This window comes from Leptonotus elevatus, chromosome 4, assembly GCF_054856555.1.
Source record: "Leptonotus elevatus isolate MCC_2025b chromosome 4, RoL_Lele_1.0, whole genome shotgun sequence".
NCBI classification, from domain to species: Eukaryota; Metazoa; Chordata; class Actinopteri; order Syngnathiformes; family Syngnathidae; genus Leptonotus; species Leptonotus elevatus.
This window is the reverse complement of record NC_141242.1, coordinates 17092316-17115259: the sequence shown is the minus strand read 5'-3', so window position 1 is coordinate 17115259 and position 22944 is coordinate 17092316. Positions and strand designations below refer to the sequence as shown.

The 22944-nt window shown below is 39.6% G+C and overlaps 1 protein-coding gene across 3 annotated transcripts in view; it reads left to right on the top strand.

Annotated features, from left to right (window-relative positions):
* Positions 1–5832: 5832 nt before the first annotated feature.
* Positions 5833–22944, top strand: part of LOC147175865 (excitatory amino acid transporter 2-like) — a 33134-nt gene continuing 16022 nt past the window's right edge. Inside the window, exon 1 of one of the 3 annotated variants that reach the window (XM_086074807.1) lies at positions 5833–6064. Coding sequence is in view for 2 of the 3 variants with exons in the window: in XM_086074806.1 (XP_085930932.1) it covers positions 21445–21449 (5 nt within the window). In the remaining variant the exon portion in view is untranslated. Of the gene's footprint in view, positions 6065–21174; positions 21450–22944 lie in introns of those variants that run through there. The other 2 variants (XM_086074806.1, XM_086074808.1) reach the window with 2 other exon arrangements.

The window sequence follows — 22944 nt, the reverse complement described above, 5'->3', positions numbered from 1 at the left end:
TTAAGGACAAACACCCATCCTTCATTGTTAAGAAAAAATACATTTCGTGGCCCCTGGACAGCAGAGTGGGGCCTGAGGTTGGCCTGAGGTTGGCTTCACAACGAAAAAAGATCTGATCTTGTATAGCTCTGTACTTCCTATGTTGAGTTTGAATGTTATCGCTTTGCTTGTGTTGCGTCTGTTGCGATTGATTGGTGGTCTGTCAAATGTACTTGCATCTCACCCCAAACTTTGCTCAGACAGCATTCACTGACAACCCTGGACAGAATAAGGAAATGGATGATCGATCGCTGGTGGCACAACAGGCAACCTATAACATTATCATATTAGACCAAAACTTAGAACAAAACTCTCAATATTTTGGATAACAGTAACGTGGAAAGTGTTATTATGCATATGAATGTGGTGGTGCTTTCTGCGTTAATATTATCCAAAATATCGCATGTTTTGTTCTTAAATTTTCAGACTATGATTATCACATGTTCACACATGAACATTTTGGTGACAATAAGTCAAGTTTTTTTTTTGGACATAAGTCAATGTGATAGCCAATGTTACAACGTGAGTAGAATTAAGAAAAATAATGTGAGTTTTGCTCTAATATTTTCACACTAAATGTATTACACCTACATTTTGTTGACAACCAGTCATGGTTTATACATATATATATATATATATATATATTATATTTTCCCCCCCAAAAACATAGCTTACTTTATCATCCGCCATTGCTTTGTGACTACAAATGTACGTGTGTGGTAATATCCGGTCAAAACAAGCGACATGTCTTGTCAGCGTCTTGTCAGCGTTTAATCGCAAAACCTGTTTCCTTTGCCAAAATTTGCATTTTTCTTTTTTCGATAGGCTTCAAAATCCACCCCTTCCAAGCGTAAAATCTTTTCGCCGACTTTTGGGCCTTTTTGTGAATTTCTAGCGTTTCCATTCAGTTTAATTTTTGCATTTCTTGAAAATCCAAAGAAAAAATGGGTGGATGGAAACCCCACTAATAATATCTCAACAAGTTTTATCACGTCCACCAGTGCTTGTCATCCTGGTCCCTCGTGTCATCCAATCAGCTTCCTCAGCCACTTATGTCTTGTCCAGGTGTCTCTTGTTTTCTCATTAGTATGTTTTCTGCTTTCTTTCAGCCCTTGTCGATGTCATGTCCATGTCCCATTGTGTTGTTTGCCGCCTCGAGTATTTGTTTGTTGGTTTGTTACTTTGACTTTTGTTCTTGGACTTTGTTGATTTTGTGTTGGATAACAGTACCTGTTTTTCCGTTTTTGTTGTTTAATTAAAATACTTACTTTGAGCATACCTGCCTCTCCTCCCTGCTTCCCTGCATTTGGGTTCTCAACCACACCTCAATGTGACAAATTGGCGCTCATCTCAACACTCAATGTGCTATTTTCTATCTTCTCAGACAGGACATAACCTTATAGGAAGCAAGCTAGAATTCCATTGTTTTTGTTGCGCCCTCTGGTGGAGAAGATAATTGTAATGTGACAACAAGCCCCGGGTCTCCCCTAATATAATATGTAACAATTAGAAACCGTTGAGCACAAATCCTTCATATGGAGCTCTTTTTCCTGAAGCGGCATCAATTGGTCTATTCATACTTTGATTAACCATTTTGAAACGGAAAACCTGAATTACTCATATCTGCAGTATAGGGATGATTTGGCATGCAGAAAATGTTTGTTTCTCATTGTGTGATTTTTTTCTATCCATCCATTTTACATACTGCTTCTCGTCACTAGGGTCATGGGTGAATTGGAGCCTCTGTCAGCTGACTAGTAGCGAGAGCTACACCCTGAGCTGGTCACGAGTCAGTCAAAGGGCACATACAGTATAGATGCAAAATGAAAAAAAAAAAAAACACGATCACTTTGAGTCATTAATTATGATTAAAAAATAACATGTTTTTAGACTTTGGAAGGAAACTAGAGTACACAGACAAAAGCCTTAGAAGTGTTGGGATTGTGTAGTAGTTTCATGTTTAAAAAAAAATCTTCTCGCTGTTGTTTTATGGATACATAATTGTTGTAAATCACAATATGAAATAACATATTATCTACAAAACATCGTAACATTAATGCAGCAGTGATTCTGTGCTCCAATTTTCTCATGGACAGCATCTTTAAAAGAGTTTCTGTCTTTCCTGAATCCATTTACTGAAGTGGTAAAATGGCTCAACATATTCCCATGATTCCCTGAGAAGAGTCCTGTCCACTTGGGCTGTTCACAGGCCCTTGTTGGCTCGCACAGCTTCTTCAGTAGAACTATGGGCTACAATTAGCCTACACAAAATGTGGCTGGCCTGGGAACTGGGATGAGCCCGGAGCAAAATGCCTTGATGATAATGAGCTGAATGGATAGTTGCACACATGAGAAACGGAGGTGCAAAATACTTAACCTAAAATCTTTACTTATTAATGCAATTCCCTCCCCTGGCCTTGCTTACCGTGTGAAATGTGAGCTTAAGTTTTATTTAATGATTTGTCTTTTTTGTGCTTAACAATGGGGATTACCATCCACCTATTTTTATTTGAATTTTCAAGAATTGTGCACGTTTAGACCAGATACTGCGTCACACGAACGTTTGTAGTCACAATAAATGGCGGATGATAAAGTAAGATATGTTTGGGAGACGAAGAAACACAATTATTTTTAAAATTAATTAAAGAAAAAAACATTAGTGCAATTTTAGACGGAAAACAGCAAAGAAACACTACTGTTTATCAACAGTTACAAAACCAAATGATGGCGAAAGGTTTTGACAAGCCGTGGACAATACTCAGAAGCAAGTGGAAAAGTCTCAAACAGAGGAACATGGCTGAGAAACGTCGGTATAGATGTATGATATATTATCTGACTCTTATATAACGTCATCTCACGGCGCAATCTCCTCTCACTATTCACAAACGAAGAACGGCTGCAAACGGGCACCAGCCGCATGACCGTTTTGCACATTTTCACAAAATTCGCTTAAAAATTTCAAAACATTTGGATGAAGACCCCAGCCGCCCTCTAGCATTTGACAAACCAATCCCACTCTCTTTAGGTCAGCAGTTTGATCACTTTCTGGAAGTTGGCACATTTTGGAATATTTTCATTGATGTTTGTTGAAGTCTGTTAGACCGTGGCATTTTTCAACAGATTCCATACAACATTGAAATATGTGACGCAGTGACAGTATTAATTCAATAAAAAGTTGACATTCTTTTAGTGGGTGTCCCAGAGCTTGTGTGGCTAATTAAATAAATGGGTAAAATAGGGTAGACCACTCACATTTTAAATTGGCACAGAAAAGAAAGAAAAAAAAAGTAACATTGTTAAAATTTATGCATACCTGAAAACAGCATGTTGTGATTTAAGTCTTGTACTGTATGTCATAACCCAGTCCAGGTTGTCCAGACATTCTTGCCCCAAGTCAGCTTCTTTCACCTAGGATTAGGATAAGTGGTAAAAAAAAAAATAAATAATGGATGGATCGACGGTATATCATAGACCAGGGATGTGTAACTTGAAGCCTGTGAGCCGACACTCTGAGTGGCACTTTGATTAAAAAATACAAATGAAATATACAAATAAAAAATGTCAGCATGTTTTTACAAACCAGAAAACAAACACTTATAAACTTCCCATTTATATAAAAAATATCAGAAAAAAATGAAAATATCAAATATTAAAAAAATATTTAATCAGCGAATTCGCCAGTACTGGTGAGGTGACAGTGAAGGTAGAAATTAAAAGCTTACCATGCATGTAAAGCCATGATAGGCCGTTACCATTGCAATTGGCGTTGACGCCTAAAACATGTTGAAATCTTAGACAGGCAGCAACATGATTTATCAGCAACTCTGTAAGTATTGTCTGAGTTAAATTTTAACGGCGGAATCTATGAAAGACTGAGGATGGAGATGAAGTGTGACCACAACACTGGCAGGATGAAACATGAATGGAATGCAATGGAATGCATATTCAGTTGACCGTACAGCTGTAAGTTTTGTTTTTATACACACTTTGAGAACATATTGCAAAAGTTGGTCTGATTAGGAGAGTATCATCCACGGTATTTTGCATGCTTCATTTTTTTTCTGTGTAATATTCACAGTATCTAAAACACAACCGGCAAAATATTGGCAGGGTAGCCATGGTTTGTTTTTTGTTATGTGAAATGAATGAAAAAGTAATAGCACGTAATTTCTACATTGATTATCCGTCACATTGCAGTTTCTTTAAAATAGTAGCTAAGCTAGTAGCAGTTCTGGTTTAATGATTGTTAAATGATTTACCATCAAAGGATGATGATGAGGGTGACTGCACTTGTGGATTTTTATTTTTCAATTTTTTTAAGGGTGTAGCCCAAGATGTTCATGGCGGTTGCAGAGAAAGCTCAACCCAGAAGCAAGAGCGTGTGTAAGCAATTGGCATGGACAATCATAACACCATCATGACTATTTTTTTACTTAGTGTTACTGACAGATTTCAACAAACTCGTGGAAATATGTGGTATGCGCCAAGTGAGAAACCATTGAAGTATGAAACAATTCCAAGAAATTCATTATCATTGTGAACAGTGAACACTAATCACACATTAGACGAAGGATTACCAGCACCTGCAGTTGTGCCGGTTATTCATGTTGACTCAAGGAGGGTCCAGTCAGAATTGAGCACTCAGCTTTTTCATGTCCTTCTATCTTGCATTGCTTGAAAATGTTGCCTTATCCCTTCTTTTCCTCATGTTATCAATATTTGCGCATAAGCTTTGATGATGAAGATGTATTTTAAAAGATATGTATCGGAACTTTTACAGAACTAAATCTGGTCTTCCTCTATTTGTGAGCAAACTGAGATATTATATTGTTTGGGAATATTAATATTTATTTTTGTGTGTTTTTTTTTAATGTCAAAGACAGTATCGTACATGTCTTGACTCACTAAAGGTTGGGGAAAACTGCCGTATGTGGTCAAGCATATTAGTCTCCTCCCACATACCAGCCGAACAAACAAATGGAGGACACAGTCATATATCGTGCGTTAGTATGTCCTGTTCTGACTGATCAGTAGTGATGGCAAAATGAAGCTTTATGAAGCACTTGTGATATTTTTTGACTCCTCTAGATGGCACTCTTGGTTGAAAGATGCAGTGGAAATGTAATCAATTTCCTTTGCACTAGCCTTCATATTTAAACCAAGAGCACCATCTAGGGGAGTCAAAAAATATCACAAGTGCTTTATGAAGCTTCATTTCGCCATCACTACTATTTGCTTCTTCTCCTCTAGAGAGTTCTATACCCGCCAAAATCCGACAATCTTTACAGTATTTACATGTAATCCACACATGTCCATGCCAAAACATAGTTGCTTTAAAATTTACAGTATTTAACCACCATATACACTCATATATACCCATCATGCATTTGTTTTACCCGTACAGTTAATTACTGTAAATAAATAAAAAAACAAAACAAGATAATGCTGTAATTTTTCAGTGCAGATTTTACAAAAACTTGTGTATTTGATTTGACAGTAAAACTAATGTTTGAGAAGTCAGATTTATGTAACTATAGTGCGTGTGTTGGGCTTCAACTTGAAGATATCCTAAAATGGACATCTAGGACTTTTACTTGAGGACCCTGCAAGGCTGTTTATGGTTGGGTTTGGGTTTTTATCAACTTTCAACGGGATGCAAATGTACGCGCGCGTGAGAGAGGTATAGGGAAGGTGGAGAACAGGTAGCCTATAGGCTGCATCTTTCACCAACCGGAGACGCATCCTCATTAAGAGGACACAAAGAGGAGGGGGCGGGCGCAGGCGAGTGGGGCAGTCAAGCGCCGAGGGGTGAGGTGAGGCATAGCTCATTCCGTGGGCTCGTTTAGCTGCACAGCTCCTCGGATTCTACTGAGACAAAAAGCCTCACCGCGATCTCACCGTCAAGCGCTCCTGTGGTGGAACCGCAGTGGCTCGCTGTGTTGCCTCAGCTTCCGTGACGCGGATGCAACAAGACCCTGCAAAGGGGCTGCACCGAAAACTTTCTTCCTTGAGGTTTGGAATTAAGGTAAGATGCTGCTTTTGATCTCTTGAAGGAACACGTTGCGATGCTTAATAGAAACAATTTCAATTTCAACCCGATTGGAGCGTGCATTAATTTGCAATTAAATGTCTTGCTTCTTTTTCTGTACGCGCAGCGCACATATTAAAAAGATGTAGAGGCGCGCGACACATTCCATCAGAGCTGCGCTGACTTTCATCCATCTGTGTTCATTAATTTAAAATGATCAGACATGCATGTAGAATTGCAAGCAATTTGTTGCAGATGATTGATGCGCGTTAACCTTTATGTCCATTGAACTATTTAAATTGGACGTGTGCGTGTAATATTGGTTGCCACTTTGTTATTGGAGCACTTTGTGCTGGACTTGTTTATTGACTGCTTCATTTTAGACATCAAACCTCATTGTGCGCAAAGAAAGTTGTTTGTGGTTAATTAATTCAGCCTTTAACCATGAGTAGTCTGTTTGTTTTCGTGAAAATACCGTGATATTGTGGCAATGGGGTGATTGATTTTAGAGGCTTTTTTTTTTTTTTTTTTAAAGGTGCATCTGCATCGTTTCTGTCAGGTGTTTTCTGATGAGCATTTCTGATCATCAACAAGTTGGCTCAATATGTGTTTGTGGTAAAGGGAATTCATCAATGAGAAATGTAACTGCCTTAACAGGAAAATAACAGTGTTTTAAGGCCTTCTGTGTATGTAAAAAAACACAACTAACACACAAAAGAAGGAACCACTCCATGCAAAGATAAATAATCCTAACCTTAGTAATGTACACCACCCACTTTCGGAGCCAATGGTTACTCCCCATTCACCCTTTCATTTAAAAACACAGGCACTACAATAGGCATGCACACACACATACACATCACAGTTTCCCAACAGCAGCACCAGTGTCACCATGGAAACCAACACTCTCAGTTGATCACTCCCTGCTCATCAATTTCGAAAACGTGCACGGGGTGTGTAAGGAGGCTTCTGTCAACAGCACATTGACGGATGCGTCCATGGAGGAGATCAGTGTGGATGTTGGATGATTAACAAGACCTTCTTCCCGGTGAGACATACTGGCTGGACCATGGCCATTTTGTCACAGGGGCGGGATCTGAAGGGAGCTGGCGTTCAGTGTAATTGCCGGGAGAATCCGTATTGAAAAGTGTCCATGCAGCTAATGCGTTTTGTCCTTTTCCCGGAGGCCAAACTACTGTACTGTGGCATTTTCTGCCTTACATGAATGAGCACAGACATCCAAGGCACATGCTGAAAGGCGGGATGAGTCATTTTGATGTATAAATGTCCTATATCTGAGAGTGTGTGTGTGTGTCACCATCAGATCAAAAATCTCATCAGTGGGACTTAAAGATCATTATGCGCATATATTAAATCTCTCTTATTGAGAATAAAGACACTACTCTAAGACAAACTGTTCACTTGTCAAGGTTGCCACTTTAATATTTAATTTACATTTGTTCAAGTTATGATGTGAAGCTTTGCTCATGTCAAATATGAACATTTGAAGTGTTTGTAGATTAAACAGACTAACATAAGTTAAAGCAAATACACTATATAAACATTTAGCATCTCAAGAGTTGCAATTAGATAACGAAAGATGCAGCATTTGTGTGTGGGCATTATACATGCACAAATGCTGATAACAGCAACCATAATAAACAAAGATAATAAAATGAGTATGTATGAACATGTCAACCCTACGGAGCATCCACATTCATGCCAGCCATCTGGGTAAACAGTGTTTTAATTAGGGGAGACATTGCTCAGGGTAGCTTGTGTGTTTACATGAATGTGTGTGCGTGTGTGCGCACACATTTTGTATGTTTATGTCAAAAGCTGTATAGTAAGACATATAAGAGAAGCTTTGATTGAAAAAAAAAAATATAATTTAATGTCAACAAAAATAGGAGACAAGAACTTAGTGGTGAAGAAAAGTAACATGCAAGTACCGATACCAGGTATGAGTATTGGGCTGATACCTGGCTTTATTTCAAGTTATCGGTACTCGTGATGGTGACAAAAGACGGTGACCGATTCCGGTATCGGCTGCCCTTTTGAACTTGAAACTAGAAAATAGAAGAGGTTTTTTTTTTATGCCCTTAATTTCATGCAATTTTAAGGAAAAAAATATTTTAGGGGTATACAGGTGTTTCTCTAAAATTATCTGGGTTTTTGTGTGTGTTTTTTTAATGTTATGTATCAAAAGTACTAGTGGTATCCGTACTTGGTAACAGTATCGGTGACTACTCAAGAGTTGAGTACTTATGCTGGTATTGGTTTGGGGGAAAAAATAGTATTGAACATCCCTAGTGATATATTTTATGCATCATATAAGATCGTAACTTTACCTCAATTTATTATTTTTATTTATTTTTGCATTTGAATGTATTATTTTTTTTGTATTTTTTTATAACAATTATTTGAGCTATACTGTATAATGTTTAATTTGGCAGCTGAAATAATTGTTTCTTCTGTCTTTACTAAGACAGTTTTCTAAAGATTTACTTTAAAACAATAGTCAAACCTTTCGGCAAATAAATTGAGCTAAGACTTGTTTCTGCCAGATGAACTGAGATGTAACAGTGCCAGGCGTGTGACCAAGAGTAGGTGACAAAGTGGGAGTGACACAAAAAGTGTGCAAACATTAAAATAAGAAGATTTTATTTAATTTTTTTTTATCTAAGTGTGAATGATAAAATAGGGATTTATTGTCAAGATCGTGGAGGCTTCTTCTTCGTGGACATGGAGAGGTAAAAGGGCAGCAAAGGCAGCATGAAGGTGCAACATTTGTTACCTGCCTGGAGGGAGTTAGCACCTTTTCTTGCTTCTGCTGTCAGGTCGCTTAAAACGAAGCAGGAAAATATAAATAAAGCTGGATAAAAAGTGATACGGCATTTGTAATAGTCACAGGAATTCGCCATCCATGTAAATGTGGGAGCTTTCCATTCATGGAGTTCCTACTGTCATTGTGTGGCTTCCACTGCTTGTGTAATCCTCCTGGGAACACACGGAGGATGCCAAAGTAGCATCCAACTCCTGTTTCATTCTGTAACATCCTACTGTTTGTCTATACGGATTTGCATTTTCTCATGTCTATGAAAATATCTCACTTGTTATCATTTTGTTGCTCTTTTGTTTGATATCATATTAATGACACCCAATTTCTAATTGCGTTCATTTGCTGGGGCTTAAAGTCTTTGAATTTATGTTCACTGGATTCCTAGTATGGATCTTCCAATCCACTCTGTGCCCTTTCTTTTTTCTTTTGCTAATGTCGTCCTGCCTATAGAATCAGTGTTTTAGTTCTCAGAGGTCTGCACAGAGTGGGGTCTTTCCCATGGGTTGACCAAACAAAGAGACTGGCTCGCTTCACTTCTGTTTGACTGCACAGGAACAGGACAACACAAGCATTCACCACAGTGCCTGCTGCTCGGCGGCAAAATCATAGCGCTCTTGATGGCCACGGTTAAGGCATTACTTGAGCGTTGCGACATTGAAATCTCATGCTATTTTCATAACATCAACACATGAGACATTTCTTTGCCGATAAAAAGCCCAATGCAGGATATGCACCCCATCTGAAGAACTCCAAACAAAAAATATGCACTACAATAGAGAGGGAGATGGATATGTACAATATTGGACATCCTTTTTCTATAGTGTGTATCCTGTCTAGACTACAGAATGGAGCATATTTTAACTGGTAAGAGATGAAAAGCTAATTAAACCCTGGACTGGTTGCCAATCAATTACAGTGCAATAGCGAATGGGGCATAAGTGGGCATTGATCCATTTGCAGCAGCGCAAAACACTTGCACCAATAAACAGTCAAAGATATATGAGAACACAAAAAATTCCGAAAAAATGGTTCAGTGGTCAGTAAAAAAAAATTCCACCATAGCCTTGATAACAGACAGCTTGGGGACAATTCACATTCTGACTATATAGAATATTTATATAGCCCACACGGAAACCTGAAATGATTCACACTGGCCAAATGGTGAATCAAAGGAATTTTCATTTGCTGAAAGGAGATTTTCTGGCTAGAAAATAAAGAACATCCTAATCAACGATATGCATTTTAAACATTTGATAAAAATAAAAAAAAGGACTCAGAGTATAAATAATTCTCAAAATAATGAAAATAGCTCAGAGACTTTTACATTAACACGTCTTTCCTGCATCATTACAAACCACCAAATTCACTTTTACTAGAAATCTGGCAAATTTCCAAATGTTCAACATGAGTGAGTCACTCATAAATTTAAACACTGGGTGAGATGTTTTTCTCTCTCCTAACACCAAAGACCAAGCTCCTGATAACAATCTACGCATTGCCTTGGAATCAAGAATCGTAATTGAAGGTCAGTCATTGATTTGTTCAAAACAAAAGGAAGACTTAAACTTTTACAGCCGTTGTCCACATGTTTGTCTTGAGTATAGACTTCAATGGCATTTCTGAACAATAGTTAGGATGTTGCAAAATTCATTCAGATATATGGTCATTGATCATGCCAGAATACTTACACTATAGAGATTCTTTAATCCAAGGATATGAGTGCGTTTTCACTTAGAAATTTTACAATTTGTTCTTTTCACCAATAGATTGTGCCCTAATAGGAAAACTGTGCTCCACATGTTTGTCTTGACTACACTTTTGAGCCATTTTCGATTTTAGGGTCACGTGAAAGAAACTATCCAATATCATGAACCGTCAATTTGAAAGGTATGCTTTTGATCGTTGCAAAAACAAAACAAAAAAAACTTTAAAGAGTTTTTTACGGCCTCACTAGCCATTCTTTCCTCATCCACCTTTCCTTCGCCCCTTTACTCCTTCCCAAATCCTCAATTAAGTGTGCAAAGGGGCTCTGAGCAAGGTTTGTGTGTTTCTTTGTTCACTGCGGGTGCATCGGCAGGCATTAATGTTCCTCTTGAGCATGTAAATGGCCTTGAGCTCTGGGAGCAGAGAGCCGAGCTGCCACTTGTCTGCTCGGACGCGGGAGTGCTTCATCACTTGTGGACCTTTTCGGAAGCCAACGGGGTCTCATGCATGAGAACTGCAGCGACCAGCACAATGACCACACTCGGAGGAGAGACCCCAGCGTCCATGCACCCCCACTTCTTCCGGAATAACCACCTTTTTTTTTTTACGCTCTCTCTCAGGAGTCTTTAGCGTCACCCTTTATACCCCACCAATCTTCCCCTCCTCCCCCATCACCACCCCCTTTACCCCACGCTGCTTACCCAATCATCATTTGCCTTGTGTGTAGCTCCCCACCGCTCAGCCTATCACTGTCCCTGCAAGCCCAGCTGATAGAGCGTACTGTCTAGTTTGTTTACCTCACCCACTTGTGCAACGGAACACACAACAATCCCCTTCATTGCCTGTTTGTCTGAACCCCCTTTCAGGACCGAAAGGGGTGAGAGGAGAAAGGGGTGAAGGGGCCTGCAAAAACAAAAAAGAAGGAAACAATTAAATCACCCCTCCTCCCAATGAACCCCGAGCTCGCGGTTTCCCAGCTCGATATTCTGTGAACTAACTTGGAGGCCTGTAAAGTGGCCCATTATTCGGGTAGGGATGGCGTGTTCCAAGAGCGCTCTGCCTCAATGGCTGATTAACACAGAGGGCTTTTTGTTTGTAGCTTTTGGCTCACTGCATTATACACTGCTTAATTAGGACTAGCATCTATCTATCTTTCTATCCATCTATCTATCAAATCTATCTATCTATCTATCTATCTATCTATCTATCTATCTATCTATCTATCTATCTATCTATCTATCTATCTATCTATCTATCTATCTATCTATCTATCATCCATCCATCCATCCATCCATCCATCCATCCATCCATCCATCCATCCATCCATCCATCTATCTATCTATCTATCTATCTATCATCCATCCATCCATCCATCCATCCATCCATCCATCCATCCATCCATCCATCCATCCATCCATCCATCCATCCATCCATCCATCCATCCATCTATCTATCTATCTATCTATCTATCTATCTATCTATCTATCTATCTATCTATCTATCTATCTATCTATCTATCTATCTATCTATCTATCTATCTATCTATCTGTCCATCCATCTGGCAAGTAAATATACCCCATCCTTGTTTTTAACCATTCTGATGAAAATGGGCCGCTACACTCTAAAAATGGATTGGTTAAAAAAAAACTACCAATATAGTAGGTTAAGCTCATATTGGCTTGGTTAACCAATAAATTGGTCAGACATTGACCATTCCGGGTGGTTACGGGCATACCAATTTTTAAATGAAATTGGCTACAATAGAAAGTAAATCTAGATAGATCACTTGGAAATTAATTTATTGCATCCATTTATTGCATTCTAAATGTATTTATTAATTATAAGTGATTACAATATATTATATAATATAGTGTTTAAAAATGGAAATGTGTGTCAAGATAGATCACTAGGTGTGACCAGCTCAGTGGCCTACTTGTAGAGTGTCTTCCCTGAGACTGGAAGGTTGTGGGTTCAATCCCTGTACTGGTCCTTCCAAAAACTATAAAAATGGGAACTGCTTGACACTCAGTATTATGGTTTGGAATTGGGGGGTTAGATCATCAAATGATTCCCAAGCGCAGCCACTGCTGCTGCTCACCGTTCCCTCAATGCGGAGAATGAATTTCGCTCCATTTAAGTGGGTGTGACAATCAGTGGTGCTTTTTTTCGGGAATCCCGTGACCCGCGGGATTCCTGAAAAAATGTCAGCCTAACCAATATCTTGGTCAGAAAGACCAATTTGTATCGGTTGGCCCAATCACCAATATATATATTGGTGGAAAACGCATACCATTCTAGAGCGGTTGTTTTAACCAAAAGATTTGTCAGACACATAACAACAAACCTGTGTTTTTTTGTTGTTAATTTGCCCAATTTGTTTTAATGGTTTACTAAGAAGTCACAATTACTTTTTTTTATTAATTTACAAATAATATTTTAGGTTAGGGGTAATTCATTGCGACATCACAGAAAATCCTGGTTTGTCACTATGATGATTCAGCCAGGATTTCGTGGAATTTATGTTGTAAGCTTCCACTGAAGGGGCTTTACCATCTGAGTAGGTTAAGGCAAGCGAGCTCTGGGGATTTAGCCGTGACGGAGATGAGCGGAACAGGGAAAATATGCTGAGGAATGCTTTTCATGGATTTAGCTAATTAATTCCAGTGACTTGAGTTTTGAGAGCTATTTCTCGACAGCGTAGCTGCACTTAAACGTAAAAACAATGGCGTATCTTGATTTCCGTGCCAGTGCAAGCCTTGCTTAAGTCTGGAAACCGGACTCATTGCTGTAACCAGCGGATGAGTCCGGTCACTGTTAGCATCCAGCGCATTTCTGAGGCGGGGCAAACCTTCCCAAATAGTAGTGATGGCAAAATGAAGCTTCATGAAGCACTTGTGATATTTTTTGACTCCCCTAGATGGTGCTCTTGGTTTAAATATGAAGGCTAGTGCAAAGGAAATTGATTACATTTCCACTGCATCTTTCAACCAAGAGTGCCATCTAGAGGAGTCAAAAAATATCACAAGTGCTTCATGAAGCTTCATTTTGCCATCACTACCAAATAGATAGTGAAAAGATCCAATCAGCGAAGAATGGACGTGATGTCAAAGAAGCGGGACGTGTGGAAGAGTAGTAAACACATGGACGTACATATGACATATATAATATGCATATGTAAGTCTGTGAATACATTCAACATGGCTACTCGAAGAGAGACAGTAGTGAATGACTGATGTCGTTGTTGCGGCAAAAACCTGAAGACTCGTGTGAGGATAGACTTCCGGGGCCGAAGAGGACGTTGCTCACGACGAATGCCTCACAGTAAATAAACAAATTTGATTAGCACGGTTTGTTTTGAGCCTGGCTGAAATCGCTTTCAATGACCGAGTGACCAGACCCACTTTTTTTCGATGTGGCTTGCCAGGCTTGCTTTGTTTAGAAATGTTTTCAAAGTTTTGGGAATTTGGCAAAGGATGTTTCCTTTGACGCATCCCCGGTGGACCTGGCAATTGGTGGCTTTAAGTTGACTAAACCAGGTCTAAGGATTGGCACAGGTAGTGTAGCGTGATTTTGGTGAATGTGATTGAGGTACAGACAGAAAGATTCTAAGCTCCACGGTATGCGTGAATGTCATCATGTTTCATTTGTAAATATGACAACAGCATTTCAGCCTCTGAATTGTTGTACAAATCAATTAATTGAGCAAATTATTATTGTTATTATCAGGGATATTTGATAACACTTTTTTCACACTGATACTGGTTTGAGTAGTCACCGATACCAAGTACTGATACCACTAGTAGTTTTCACACAGGAAAAACAATACTGGCGTCGGCCGCTGTCGCGAGCACCGACACTTAAAAAAAAAAAAGCCTGGTATCAGCCCAATACCTATACCTGGTATTGGTGCTCTCCCATCTCTAATCATTATCTTCTTTATTACATTTTTGTTCAAATCGTCCCATTGGCCTCCAAGTGCCCACTTCACAGCAGTGTACTGCGATCTCTACTTGTCCATCATCCGCCCCTGAAGGTCTGCTCACAGTTTCCTATATGCGTGCTTTGCATGTGTCGATATCTTTCCACTGTGTTCACACCCACAACGGTTAAAACTACAATTTCTAACTGTGACCGCCCATTCGCCCAGTTCGACCATGCTACGCGCCAGAGTTGCGCTAGGCACGAATATAGAGCCATGACTGGCCGTATATATATATATATATATATATATATATATATAGATAGATAGATAGATAGATAGATAGATAGATAGATAGATAGATAGATAGATAGATAGATAGATAGATAGATAGATAGATAGATAGATAGATAGATATAAGAAAGGGATATCTTTGGGTCTCATTTCCATAATTTAGCGGTAATGGTGAATTAAACTAATTTGCTGTTGTTTATTTATTTATTTGTGCATATTATGTATTTGTTTATTTTCACATATTTGCCCTTTGCCTTAGCTGAGTGTAAATATTGTGGGTGAATACCACAAAAAGAAGTGTAGAGAAAAACCATCAAGGGAAAATAGAATCATTTACGTACTGCGTAATATGATGGTCAATATTATGGTGTATGAACAAATACATATTTTCCAACATGAATTGAAGACTCCTCCGGACTATGTTGCCATAGAGAATGATTCAAAATCATAAATAATAAATCAAAGGACTCTATGTGTTCAGTAAATGATACAGCTTTGTTGGTGGAGAATTATGGACCCGAGGAGTCTCACAGGAAACAGAAACAGCAGATGATTGAATATTATTTGTGGATATTCCAGTGAATATGTTCATCGTGTTTTAATTGAGTTTGTCATGTTCAAACAAGGTGTGTTTGAGCTCCTTGGGGATCGCAGTCTTAAGTGACCGATGCGATGAGTTGTGCAAGTGTGTGTCGGAATGCTCTTTGTGTGGGGTAGTGTAAGGAGAGGCTGGCATTGCTACTGCTGCTGGCGCTGCTCACTCCCAACAGACTTTGCTGTTTAATTAGTGAGAGAACATCCATCCTCCTTAGTCTTCTTATTGGCAAATCCCAAATGACGCCGAGACCTCGCACCCCTGCCTCGGAGCTAGGACCACCGGAGATTTATGACAATGGCCGACTGTTGTTTTTGTGTGCGACGTTAATGTGCAGGACATTTGTGAGACAGTGCGTGTAAAGGCATGTGATGTTTCCGTGTGTGTCTATTTTTGCTAGCGGCAGGTGAGCCTATCGATGTATGAAATGTGATTTGCGCAACACAGCTGTCAGCTCTTTATGTAGTCGACAGATTACCTGATAACAAAGACTCTCTCCATGAACTGTGCATACGAGATACTTCTCGTGATCGCTTCCATCTGACGTCACTTATGGCTGTTACAAGCAGCCACACCTTCTGCCCTCCCCGCTTTATTAGTCCCCTTCCTCCATGCACGGCTGCTCATCTATCTTTATATTTTATCCTGCCTACCGTTCCCTCCCTCTACTACACACCTCTCCCTCATCCTCTGCCATTCCCCTCTCAGCCATGCGGTGGATAATATTGGTGCTGTAGCAGGGGGGTGGGGTGGTCTTGCCTTACGAGCTGATTTAATGAGCTCCTGTGGGGAATGGGCCGAAGCCATCAGAATCTGCGTGCTGCCATCTATCCAGACCTGTTTAACAGATGTGCCTTTTGCTAATGATAGCAGCGCTGCTTTGTATTTGCATGATCAGCCGCATAGCTTTAAGGAAGAGATGAGAGATGAGGACGCCGGCAGTAGGTGCGGAAACCCTCCACAGTGTTGAGAGAAAGTAACCATGAATATGGATGATCTTCGTTTCTCCACTGGCCTTTCATCTGTGCTGCAGTTGGAGATTGATGGTAGTTCAGATTGGGAGGGAGTTAGATGGGGGGGGGGGGGGGCACGTTTTCGAGGAACATCCTGTAAAAACATTTCAACAAGAACCACAATAAAAGAGAGCGTAAGAAATGCAATGTGCAGTAAAGGGATGTGCGGGCAATCATTGGAAATCACTTAACTGTCGAAACAGTAGTGAAGAGGGCCGCGGTTGGATTACATTTCAAACTGTACTATCTCTGCTACTTCATGGAGATGAATGGGAATTATCCAATTCAGTCTATCCCGAACCCTCTCCAGCATAATAGGCCGTTAGCACGTAATTAGAGCTGAACTGGTCACATCTGAGAGACCTTATACAGACTACAACATGAGCCTCAGGATTCCCAGAGGCTCTGTCTCTAATGACTGCCTCATTATCAACACAAAGGGAAACAAAGAGAAAACTTAGAGGATGCTGACAGGCAGAGAAATACTGATCAGTCGTACGTCGCCAGCATGAGACGCAGCCTGATTGGGGGATTGGATGGTAAAAATGGAATGAAAGTAATGAAACATGGTTGTGTAATGTTCAGTCGTGACAAATTGGAAGTTTCTGCATTTGATGATCGATTGTGGCTTGAACAAGGAGTCTGTGCTCGAAATCTTTGGCTTCTTTTGTTTTCCTCAAGACAGATGTGAGCTCCTTCAGCACTAGGTGGTCACTGACCATGGTACTGAATTCTTGCCCTGCTCAAAATATTAGAAGAAGTCATAAGTGGTAGTTTGTCATGACAGTGGAATGGTAGACACTGATCACAGGCAGGATGACGACAATATTATAAAGACAATATTGGTGGATATCCGTCATTTTGTCTTCTGTTTAAATAAGCCTTGGTTGAGGAAAAAATAATGTTCTGTGTTCTTGCCATCCTCTCTTTTTCATTTGAAAGTAACATCTATCTGTCCACTATCAGTAGAATTTCATGCGTCTGGAATCACCCTATAGATATTACGGCGTTGTCTCGCTGCTTCGCAGTACGTGTACGGATTTTCATTTGTGAAATTTGTAACCTGTTTTCTGGTTAAAGTCAGCTATTTTAAGATTTAAAATAAAAACTAGCTATTAAGCTAAAGTTTCGTTGTCCTCATTTGCTGCCGGTTAAACGGAGCGTGCGGCCGCTCACATTAATTTATGTAAGCAGCCTGTAATCAGCAACTTGGTATTTGTTATACATTTCACATTTCAAAAGTTTAATGAATTGAATTTAGAACAAGCGTGCAAGCGTTTTTAAAAGAACCGAAAATCCCAATCTCAACCCGTGCCATGTTGGGCGGGGCTTGGAACATTTCACCAGCCAAAAAGTGAGGGAACACTGCGGTCGAAAACGGAAGAATATTGAAAATGATCATCTCATTGTCAAATTCCAATGTAACTGTTTCTATGGCCACACTTGAAGTAACAAGGACAAAAACAGGCTATGAAACACTTTAAGGTGACAATGTTGCTTATGGAGTCACTGTTTTTTTTTAAACAAGCATAAAATGATTTGAATATAAAAACGTCCCACTTAATACCTCTAAAATCATTTCCATGAGTTACTAGTTTGAGGGTGACGAATAGAAAGTATACTGTGGATTGTTAGCAAAAAAAAACAACACTGTTTATTACTGTAGTTGTATTTTAGCAGCATATTGGAAACGGTGTAAATCAGTGTGCACTGTAAACAATCCCAATAATAAGAATACTGTATTCCTAAATTAATACTGTTATGATGATCCGGATTACTGTCATATTTGTATAAGAAGAACTCTTTCTTATTGGTTTCATACACAGTATATGTTAAGTGCCGATCGAAATGACTCAAATGGCAAATGGAAATGCAAATGGAATCAACCAGACTTTCACAACTATAGCTACTTTGCACCATGTTTACTGGAAAACATATTTGAGTAGGAAGTGTAATTAAAAGACATAACGACAAAGCCTCCCTTTCTTCAAACGTTGGAATTCATCTCCCACTTCCTATGCAGCGCACAGCCCAAAGTGTTTGCTGAGGGCTTCATTTTTCTTTTTCACAGCTCCCAGGCAGCCAGAATGCGTGAGCCCGTTTCTTCCCACTACATAACAAAGTAGCTGTGAGGCCCAATGGGGCCAGATATATCCGGAGTCTGGCCCGGCTCCAGTTGTCTTTACCTCACATTATATTGTGATGCTCCAGTCATGAGAACGACCATTGGGCCCCAGAGACGCAAGTGGGAAATGTGTATTGTCATTTACATCTTCTGCTTGTTTTTCAGAAGCATGTTTGACAATCGACACACACGCTCACACAAACTAACTTTAATGCAAACACATTAGTCAGTTATGTAATCAAAGATATTTGCGATAACATATAACAGACACATTTATAATCTAATTAATCTTTTATATGAATGCAATTTGCCATTGCGTTATGTTGTACCCCATTCTTAGATTGTGGCCCCGGCGGCGTATGCTAATGTTTGTGAGCTGTGTGTATTTGTGTAGCAGAGAGCGTCCTCTTTCCCCTTCATCCCTTCTCTCTAAGCTGCAAAGTGTTGCCAGGACAACCCCTTGTGGTCCTGGCTGCATCGCAGCAGCCCTCAAAGCCAGCACTCAGGGAACCTCCACTCACTGGGAAGGCAGCATAAAATCGGGATAATCGCCGTCGATTACGGCTCACAATGAGCCGCGGCTTCTGAAAGATTCATTCATCTTGGCTAAAAAAAAAAAAAGTTTGTGGAGGAAGAGAAAGGGGCGTCTTGGTCCCGCCGCTGCTCTCCCACGGTGGGCACAGCAATGACATCAGCCGCCTGAAAGAACCAGCATGCCCGTTGCCCTCCCCTCTCGCTATATTCTTATATTCCAATTTGAACCCCGCCCCCCTCCCTCTGTTTTTTTCTCAGCCCTGCCAGTTTGGATGCAGTGCTTGGCCGGGCAACTTGGGGCCACTTCCACTGTTTGCTTGCGAAACAAAGCCCCTCAAAAGGAAGCAAGAGGAAACAGAGAGCTTCACATGGTAGCAGCCAAGAGCAAGGATGGCCGCCTCCGCCTGCCCCTCTCAGGCCCCTCTTTTGGCTGAGTGGAGGTGGTGGGATCACAGTAACCCCTTCCTCTCTCGACCCCGACTCTCATATAAAAATGCTACATTTTTCCTGAGAGAGTCTTTTAAATAGGTATGACATGTCACTGGATTAAGGATGAGTGATTTCTCACGATACAACATTTGCCGACAAGGATGAAATTCCACCGGCTTTTGTTTGAAGAGGAAATAGCCTTCCAACACATTTCCCTAATTAGAATAATGTGATACTGCTGAATGCTTTGCGACGTCCCATGCTGCTGAGAGACGAGAAAGAAATCAGCTTGACTCCGTCCTCAGATGAATCATGATGGTCATTTGTGCTTTGGGGCTACTTACAAAGACATGATTTGATGGTTTACCTTCAAGTGCCGTAATCTTTTTATAACCTATATATTAGGGTGTGTGCATCTCTCCACAAAAGATGATTCGATATGGTTTTCGGTATGTGCGGTGTGAAAAACGTTTCAAGGATGATTCGATTTGAAAGTGGAACGTTTCGATTCGGTTTGATATGGTATTGCTCAGTTCAAGACATTTACATTTAAATGAAATTGCCAGTACAGTAAATGTGCAATTTCCTTCAGAGATATTACCCTCCAATCAAAGATGATTTGATACGTATTTCGATATATTTCAAAGTGTAACGATTCGATTGATTCCACTCAGTAGGACAACGACCCGATATGGCGCGGTTGTGTTTCAGAGGGTATGACGCAATGACTTTTTTTGTGGTCTTTTTACATACATTTGAATTAAATTGTCAGTACAGTAAATATGATGCCATTTCCTTCTAAGATATATCTCTTCAATTAATGACGATTTGATATATATCTCGATATACCTCACTGATTTTAATCTCCATTCAAAAACGTTTCAATACATATCTTGCTATATTTCAAAGTGGAACGATTCAATTAGTTCGACACAATAGGACAACAATTTGATTTGATATAGTGTGGCTCTGTTCAAGAGGGTATGACGCGATGACTTCTTTGTGGTCTTTTTACATACATCTGAATTAAATTGTCAGTACTGTAAATGTGCCATTTCCTTCTAAGATATATCTCTTCAATTAATGACGATTTGATATGTATCTCGATATACTTCACTTCAATCCACTCACATCTTTTAAATAAAAACGAAACTATTTTCCGTTTCAGAATGTTTTTTACACCCCTGCAATATATATATTTTGCCTTACACCATACATACATAACATTGCACATAGTTGCATAACCACTGAGAACTATAAGCAGGAACTCCCATCTGCCGTCCAACACCGCTGATGTTAAATCGTCCTTCCTCAGCAAAACGTCTATTTGTAAAGCTCTGCATATTGAGCCATTAGTGGGCATGATTATTGCCATCTTACACAGAGGTGGATCAGACTGGGAGTGGGGATTACAGAGTCCAGGGAATGGAGGGTCCCAGGGATTGTACTCGTAAGCTTGGATATTAATTTATATCCTCCACATCTCTCCACATTTTTTTATTTTATTTATTTATTGTATGTGTGTGTGTGTGTGTGTGTGTGTGTGTGTGTGTGTGTTTGGCATGCAGTGCTGGTAGTGGAGTCAGGAGGTGGGGGCTTAGCTTCGGGGCGGGTGGGTGTCTGCAGACGTCAGGATGGGCAATTCAGGTGGTCCCTTGCAGTGGCTTGTTCTGTGATCTGATCCGAGTGGACTTGTGCTCTGTGGATGCTCAGGAGTTGCCGGTGGACAGCTTAGAGCCACCAGCACATCTATGCTGGCCGCAGCCAACAGCCATACTTGGGACCCTATCATCTGCCGCACTACTTTTCTTCCATGCATGGAGCACTCGTGATTTTACAGAGAGTGAGTGGCTATTTTGAATGCCGAAGCTGAAGAAGTGACCCTGGTCAATGTATATAGTCTTACTGCAACTCCACCTGAAATGAAGTAAGTCCATTTGGTATTTACACATTCAGAAAGGTCAGGGGTGAGTGGGTGCTGTCATTTTGAGCTTTAATGGTGAGGAGCTTTCAAAACACTGTAGCTGCTTGATTCAGATCACAATTAATTAATTCTGGGCTTCATTACCATGTACAATTAATATGACTAAGATCTCAGCCAAGATTAATTGATTTACCCACCTGAGACCGTCACTCCCCCCGCCCCCTCACTCCCCATGTGTGTGTGTGTTTCTGTGTGTGTGTGCACCTGTGCATAGCATAACTGATTTATGAGGTTCTGTAAATGGCTAATAATACCCATGACAGATTTATTTACCACATCAAGTTAAACGATTGTCTCAGGACTTTACTGATCTGAACTTTATTGTTTAGAAAGTGTGTCACGATAAGCAAATATATAAACCCCCCATAATCTTGTTTAAGTTTTTCAGATTTGTCGAACTACCATTTGCCGACTCGACTGGATTTTATTTATAAAGCACTTTAAAACAACCATTGCTGCATACAATGTGCTGTACATGGAATAAAAATCTCTAATGCAATAACCAAAGGAAGGTAGAGCCAAAATGTATAACACAAAATAAATTAATAAATATTATAGTAAGTAAAATAAATATCAAATTAATAACAAATAGAGCAGACAACATTTAAAAAAAACATTCGGATACAGTATTTATTGCCTAATATACAGTATACTCTATATTGTATGCACTGTCCAAAATGAATCATAACGTCCAATATTTGTAGTAGTAATACCACTATTGCTACTACTACTACTACTAATAATAATAATAATAATAATGTCTAGGAAGAAATGGCACAAAGATGGGCCACAAGATATTGAATGGAGTACAAATGTCTGGTTTTCATTTTGACCCAAAATAGTTATATACTTACACTTCAGTGCTAAATTCAGAGGTAATTAGAAAGGTTAAGAATGTGCCAAACTCAAGGCCCAGGGGGCAGCTCTTGCTTGCCGCAAATGAAATGAGTCAACTTTTGTGAAGTTTGCTAAAATCTGTACCAACATTTCCAATTGTGATGCATGATAAATAATGACGCAATGAAGCATATTACAAACATTTTCTTGTTACCAAATTCCCTTTTACAGTAACTATAACATTAGTTGAACAAACTCTTATCCTTCACTTCTGGTTTAAAAACTAGTTATTCATTAATTTGTGGTGTATATGTATATCACCATAATATGATGAGGGAAAGCATGTGTGTGGCTGACAACAATGAGTTTGAATATGCCAAAATATGGTACAAAGGGTTGAATTTCACAAAACGGTTAGATCCACCGTATGACTTATATTCAATTTATATAAAAACTAAACAAAAACAAAAATATATTTTCCATCACAACCAACATATTTCAGCTATATGATGCCCATTAAACAAATATTTTTTCCTTTTTTTTTTTTTAAAGAAGCAACAACTACTCAAAATTTGCCCAAGTTATGAATTATGTTTTCAAT